Here is a 6,982-nt window from a genome sequence, read left to right as displayed (position 1 = left end):
TATTTTAAGCTTTAGCGAGGTGTGAGGCGAGGTGATCCTCTCTCCCCTTATCTCTTTGTTCTGGCTATTGAAACATTGGCGATTGCCATTAGACAAAATTCTGAAATAAACGGAATCGTTATCGGGAAAGAAGAAACAAAGCTTCTGCAATATGCTGATGATACCGCAGCGACTTTATCGCACAAAAAATTCAGCTACAGCACTTTTCAAATTGCTAGACTTATTTAAAAGTGTTTCTGGTTTAATGATCAATTGCACAAAGACAGAAAGAATGTGGATTGGGTACGCTAGGTACAGCAAATCGAAACCTTTTGAAATCAAGTGGGCAGACGAGCCGATAAAGGCACTTGGAGTGTATTTTTTAAGTATGATATTAAGCTACTTCACGAAAAGAATTTCATAGAAAAATTAGATTCTATTAAAAAACTTATTAACATCTGGTTGTCCAGAGGTCTTTCCATTTATGGTAAAGTGACAGTCATAAAATCTTTGGTAATTCCAAAATTTGTTCATGTATCGTCTTTACTTCCGACCCGCAAGGAATTGGTAAAAGATTCAAACAGATTGTTATTTAAATTTCTATGGAAAGGTACGGATAAAGTCACACGAGCGTCGACAATAAATGATTTTGAACATGAAGGCTTAAGAATGATTGATATTGATAGTATGATCGTATCTCTAAGATTACCATGGCTAAAAAGAATATTCAATGAAAATGGTGGAACATGGAAAAGCTACCTATGTTACCTCCTGGAACGCTTCGGTGGCCTATTCTTCATTAACTGTAATTATGATTTAAAAGAGTATTCAAAATTTTCTCAATTCTATCATGAACTTCTGAGTTGGTGGACACATTTTCCAAACACCTTTGATTCAACACGTGATTGGTGTCATATAATTTGGAATAATAAAGAGATACGCATTAGGAATAAACCTGTTTACTATAAAAAATATTTTGAATCTGGTATAATTTTTGTTAAGGATCTGTTATTTCATTTCAATATTGAACAGTCATTTAACTGCATTAAACGCAAATTAAGCGAAACGAATCTTTTAATGTGGGATGGCATAATTCTTGGAGTAAACCAAGCCAGTGATACACCCTTGGAAAACGCATTGTACACAAGATTAAATCGTGTGGACGCGCCTGAACTCTGTGCCGTTCACTATGTCAGAAATGACGATATAGGCAATGTTCTCGCGCAATTTAAAGGCCAAAGTTCCATGCTGGGAGTGCACTTTTTCCTTGATTCATTTGTTCATAAAGGTAATGCACAGTGTTTTTGCACCTTCCCATAGGTGGAAGAAACGAGCTACAGACCATTACGGAAGGCCCTGGTTTATGTTCTCAACATGTCCTTCAGAGGGGGAGCTCAGAATTCTAGATGCTATAACCCTCGCCTGTGACAGACTTGATGCGGAGAAGTTGGTTTTAATGTTCCCTTTTGATCCAAGGCTTGCAACAGAGGGACGACCATTCCATCTCAGTCTGAATGCGTTACTGGTTCTTACTGGACATTGCCATGTCTTCACAAGGTTCTGCTATGATAATTGCATGCTGGCACTCTAGTGGATACAACAGGAGCATCGGGCCTCTGAACTGTGGTTTCACCATGTGATTGGAATTGAGGTTGATAAAACTGATGACGTAGTCTTGTCAGAGTTCCATTCTGTCAATATTGGCCAGTTGCGACAAGGAGGATATCCTGAATGGATACAGCACAAAGCCCGTCCGATTGGTTTGTTACCTTGGCACAAGAGGGCACAAAAACAGAAAGTCTATGGTTTCAGTAGAGAAATGGTACAGAAACTCCTTCGTGCACCATTTAAGTCTGAGAGTCCCGTCTTTGGAATGTACATTGATGCTGAAACCAGGTAACAGAAAGAACAGCCTCTTGTTACCTTCCTGTAAATAAAAACAAGGCGCTCATTCAATTATATAAAACAGAATTCTCTAATCTGATCATTAACTTGTGTTTTTGTTGTTTAAGTTTACAGTATTTTTATAATCATATCTCTATTCAATTGTGGGAGAAAGCAGCCTTGAAAAAATACAAATACTAATTGTACCCACACTCCCCAACATTTGCAATTACGATTACAATTACGATGTCTTTGCATTTACTGTGAAAAAGATTAGTAAGTTTTACAATTTTAGTCCGCTTCTTCCACATAGATAAGTGCCAAAACATCTTACTAAAGCATTTTATTTGAACTAGATCAAAAGACCACGTAGTTTATACTATCTTTGCATTTGGACAGCAGATCTCGTTAAGCTCCAAAAAAAAAGGACAGGTGAACGGGAAAATTGTCAAAATGAATAGTACAGTTTTCTACTTTACTATTAATTCATTTTTCATTCATTCATTTTTTCCATTTTAGAAATTGCGAGATAAACCATTATTCCCCTGTTTCTACAGCAGAGGTCCACTTGCAGGTTCGTGAAAGTACTTGCTTTGGTATTGGTGGTGCAAGTACAGGCGCTGGGCTCTTTATTGTTCCAGCAATACCGGCCAGCACGTTTGTTTGTGCCTACACACCAACAGCCACTGTACACTAGCATGATCCGATTAAATCTGGGGATAACCTTGTGACTTTCCAGAAAGAGGGATTTCCTGTGAACATTGACGGCGCAGAAAATGAGTACAAAACAGGGTTAGCGAAAAATTGCAATGACAGATCGTTTCCTTTTTTCTTAGCAGGATCCAAGTTCTCTAGGTTGATAGCTGAACATTGTAACTGCCAGTTTGCCAAGCGAAAGGGTTTCCTTTGGATCAAATCAAAGTGAAAATGAGGCAATGCACACACTCTCTATCTAAGTAAGTTTTTGCATAGTAAGTGCAACAAATGACTCAACCGTTGTTGCTTAGCAGATAAAGAAAACAAATGTCTTAGATTGATGTGACTCAAAATAAAATAATGTTACCATTTTAACCGATTTCAACTAAAAAGTCCCAGAGACGAGCTTCCTGTTGCAAAGTACCGGAACAACGCACATAAAGGTGTTGTATTTCTAAAACAAAAATCCTGCCTGAAAGGTTTTTTTTAGAAAAGACTTAGCAGGTGATCGACTGCTATGTTGGAAAAGCTGTCTCAAAGTCTTAAAAGGATTTGACAGCTTAGAATTTCCTGTTAAAACGTACAGGAAACAACGCACCAAAAGCATTGTATTTCCAACAAAACGCCTGCCTGAAAGGTTTTGTAAAAAAACTTGGCGAGTGTGGCAGTAAGAAAAACATCCTGCCTGAAAGGATTTTAAAAAGTCTTGGCAGGTAAAAGACCAGCTGTTATGTTGGCAAAGCAGTCTGAAAGTCTTCTAAAGATTTGACACCTAGTGGTGAAACCACTAAAGCTGTTAAATCCGCCAGGATAGTATTTATCCTGCTGCTCCCGAGCCCAGGAAAGGATGAGGGAAAGCTGTGTTAAAGGAGAAACTCATTCCAAAATGGCACTTTTGCTCCTTTCGTCAACAGAAAGGTAATGTAAACATTAGGTACTCACCGAAGTTTCAGCTTTCAAAGAGCTTTCTATCCTTATGAAATCCTTGATCAAAGAAGCCCAAAAATCGTGCACGGTTGCCGCCATCTTGAAATATATTAAGCAACCTGGCGATGCTTGCGTGACGTCATTGAGTTCAACCTGAAGTTTGGCGGGAAGCTTGAACACACGACTCGTCCTTTTGCAGTCATGCCTTTTTGTTCAGAACCGTATTGCTCAAATAGGTCTCAAAGAGACGGCAGAAAAGGTATTTCCTTCCATCGTTTAGCAGTAAAAAGAAAAAAACTTGGCAAAGCAAAGGCCAGGACAAAAAGTTCTTGCCAAAAGAAGAACACTTCTATGTTTGTTCCGATCACTTCACTCATGACTGTTTTGAAGTGGACTACTGACATAATCTTCTCGGTGGTAAAACTCGCAAAAGAAAGAAAAAACCAGACGTAGTTGCAACTATTATATAAGATTTCATCTTCAGCGAAGATTACAAAAAAAAAAAAAGAAATAGAAAACAGAACAAGAACTCGTCGCATCCTGATACTGGTTGACAAAGTACCTTCAAGCTTGTTTTCTGACTCCGGTTCTTCAACACAACAAACACACTCTCTTGCGGTCTTCCGCACTTTGCATCTTCCGCACAAGCACCAATTTAAGTTTAACAGTCTTTCTGCATGCACCTTTGTTCTCGTTATCAGAGCCATTGTTTCCTTGGTCAACGTTTCCTACAGGCTGAGCGCACGCTGTTGCCGGGCGCGCACAAATGAGCTTAATTTTTTAAGTTTGGCCCTTTATTTTGTCGCTACAATGCCAGCTTCTTGGAATGTCATTACACAGTTTTAATGTTTCACATTTAAAGTACTCAAGTTCTCGTTCCAATTGGACCTTTGTAACAGCGAATTTGAGAAAACATGGAAATTACCTTTGCGATTTGTGTCAAATTTTGGTCACTTCCGTCACACTTGAGGATAACGTTTGTTTCATTTGCAAGCGTTTGGATCCTTCCAAAAACGTGGGTTTCGACGGTTCGATTAAAAGCGTTCGTTTTAATGGTTCAAAGCGCTTGACATCGTCCATTTAGATCATTTGAAGCGTTTCGCATTTTTAGTTTTGATCATTTCAGGTGTTTCAGAGTGTTGATATACTACATCGCGCTTTTCTTTCGCATGTCACGGCAACATCTTTTCGGTAAAGTCTTCGTCTGCGATCAGAAATAAACCTAGTGAAGGAATTAAGACTTAGATCTGTGCATAACTACAAAGAATTTAACGACAAATTAAGTAGATATCAATTATTACTACTGGATATTCGAAAAACAAAAGCTACATAACATGCAACAAAAACAAAAACAAAAAAATAGAAATTGACTTATCTCAATCAATCAGTTTTTCTCACGCCCAACAGCTCCAAAAGCCAACAAGAAGCAGCGTTGCTTGGTGAATTGTGGTATACCCGAAGATATTTTAGCGCTTATTTTGCGTAAAAGCAAAATTTTGTGAATGAGACATGTTACAAGGTTCACACCTCCATTTATAAACAGTTGTTTTATTTAAGTCACGCGCGTTCCTCTTATGTAATTTTTGTTAATGCCCATATATAGCCATGTAGCGAGCACATGTTCGGGGATAAAAATAGAACAGCCCTGGGAATATGTAGTTTTAAAAAAAGAAAAGCCTTTCGCTACTTTCGTCTTGGATTTTCCTTCGCTCTGCTCCCTCCTTTGGATTTTCCCTCCATTGGATGTACGTCGACCTAAAGACTGTATGGACACTTAAACCAGGCAGATAAGCATTCGAACATTTATATATTTGATCGTACTGACTTAAAGCTTATGTTAAGCGCACGTTGTGTTGTATTAAATAAAGTGCGTGTTCTTGTTCTCAAATGTCGTCTGATTCACCGTTTGTTGCAGACGTTTGCTTTGTCGCTTTACAACTGCGTTTGTAACAATTGGGAGCCTGTCCTGGAGGAACTTGTTTATGAAGCTTTGCTCGTCGTACGTTTTTCGAACGTTCCTCAAACTTTTGGTTGTTATTGCTATTTGCTCGGTGAATCCGGTGATATTCAACATGGCACAGAAATTTGATCCAAAGAAGTTTATGCATTCGCCTAGTCTCGAGGTTTTCGACAGTTTAGTGAAGGATGATCTTATTATTCTGGGTAAACATTTAGACTTAGAAGTAAAGAAGGCAATGAAAAAGGATCAAATTCAGGAAATTATTTTGAAACATTTGGTTGATTTAAAACTTTTTGACATATCTGTATTGGAATCTCGCTTTATGCCTGATGTAGAATTGAGAAAATTGGAACTCCAGTTGGAGCTTAAGAAATTAGAAATGCAAAAGGAACAAGAACTTAGAGAACGAGAATTACAAGAAAGAAAAAAAGAGATCAGTTAGAGAGGGAGAAAGAAAGAGCATTACGCTTAGAAAAGCAAAGATTAGATCACGAATATGAGCTGAAGAAGTTGGAATTAGAAGAGGAATTAGGATCAAGACCTACTGGGACCAGTTCAAGTTCTACTTTTGATATAACAAAACATATTAGGCTAGTCCCGCCTTTTCAAAAAGTTGAGGTTGATAAGTATTTTCTACATTTTGAGAAAGTAGCAGAGAATCTAAAATGGCCCAAAGATTACTGGGCCATGTTATTGCAGAGCGTCATAATGGGTAAGGCTTGAGAAATTTATACTCAGTTATCAGTACAACAAGCTTCAAATTATGATTCTGTTAAACAGTTAATTCTGAAGGGTTATGAATTAGTGCCAGGGGCCTACCGACAAAGGTTTCGTAATTGTGAAAAAGAAAGTAAACAAACCTATGTGGAATTTGCTAGGACAAAAGAACAGTTATTTGATCGCTGGTGTTCCTCGCAGAAGATTAATGATGATTATAAGAAGTTAAGACAACTGATCTTAATTGAGGAGTTTAAAGGGTGTATTCACAGTGATGTTCGAACTTATATTGACGAGCAAAAGGAAGAAACTCTTGATGAAGCTGCCCATCTTGCCGATGATTACTCTCTGACTCATAGGATTTCGTTCACTGATAAGCCCCACCAGTCCTTTTCTTGCAGTCGTCAAAATGGTTTGCGTTCATCTGGCCCATCAAGAAACCTTGGCAAGCAAGATCCAAAGAAATATAATTTTCATGACGAAATACATTCAAGTCCCAAATTCATTCCACCTGCTCAGAAATCTAAACCAGAAGTGACAAACAAACCTTTTAATTCTGTTGTTTGTAATTACTGTAAAAAGTGTGGTCATGTATTATCAGATTGCTTCAAATTAAAAAGAAAACAGCAGGCACAAAATGAAGCCAAGCCTACTGGTTTTATGACATCTAAGCAAACTATACCTCAAAGTTGTGACAGTCTGGGTGACACACTTCATGAGGTGAAATCTTTTTCAGACTCTGATGATATGAACAGGAATTTTAATCTCCTGTCTAAACCTATTATGGAGACGTTTGAACCATTCATTCATGATGATTTT

The 6,982-nt window shown here is 38.0% G+C and overlaps 1 protein-coding gene and 1 long non-coding RNA gene across 2 annotated transcripts in view; one reads left to right on the top strand and one right to left on the bottom strand.

Annotated features, from left to right (window-relative positions):
• LOC146468806 (uncharacterized) overlaps window positions 1–1,380 on the bottom strand; it is a 4,126-nt gene extending 2,746 nt beyond the window's left edge. The window contains exon 1 of the long non-coding RNA XR_014867404.1: window positions 1,290–1,380. This is a non-coding gene — a long non-coding RNA (uncharacterized LOC146468806). The remainder of the gene's footprint in view (window positions 1–1,289) is intronic.
• The window catches only part of LOC146468805 (uncharacterized), a 5,134-nt gene extending 3,266 nt beyond the window's left edge, over window positions 1–1,868 (top strand). Inside the window, exon 2 of the mRNA XM_085124157.1 lies at window positions 1,300–1,868. Coding sequence (XP_084980283.1) covers window positions 1,300–1,570 — 271 coding nt within the window. The 3' untranslated portion in view covers window positions 1,571–1,868. The remainder of the gene's footprint in view (window positions 1–1,299) is intronic.
• The last annotated feature ends 5,114 nt before the right edge of the window (window positions 1,869–6,982 follow it).

Source organism: Pavona decussata, unplaced genomic scaffold (genome assembly GCF_977016875.1).
Source record: "Pavona decussata unplaced genomic scaffold, jaPavDecu1.1 SCAFFOLD_129, whole genome shotgun sequence".
Taxonomy (NCBI): Eukaryota; Metazoa; Cnidaria; class Anthozoa; order Scleractinia; family Agariciidae; genus Pavona; species Pavona decussata.
The sequence above is the reverse complement of the archived record's forward strand: the minus strand, read 5'-3'. Positions and strand labels throughout refer to the sequence as shown.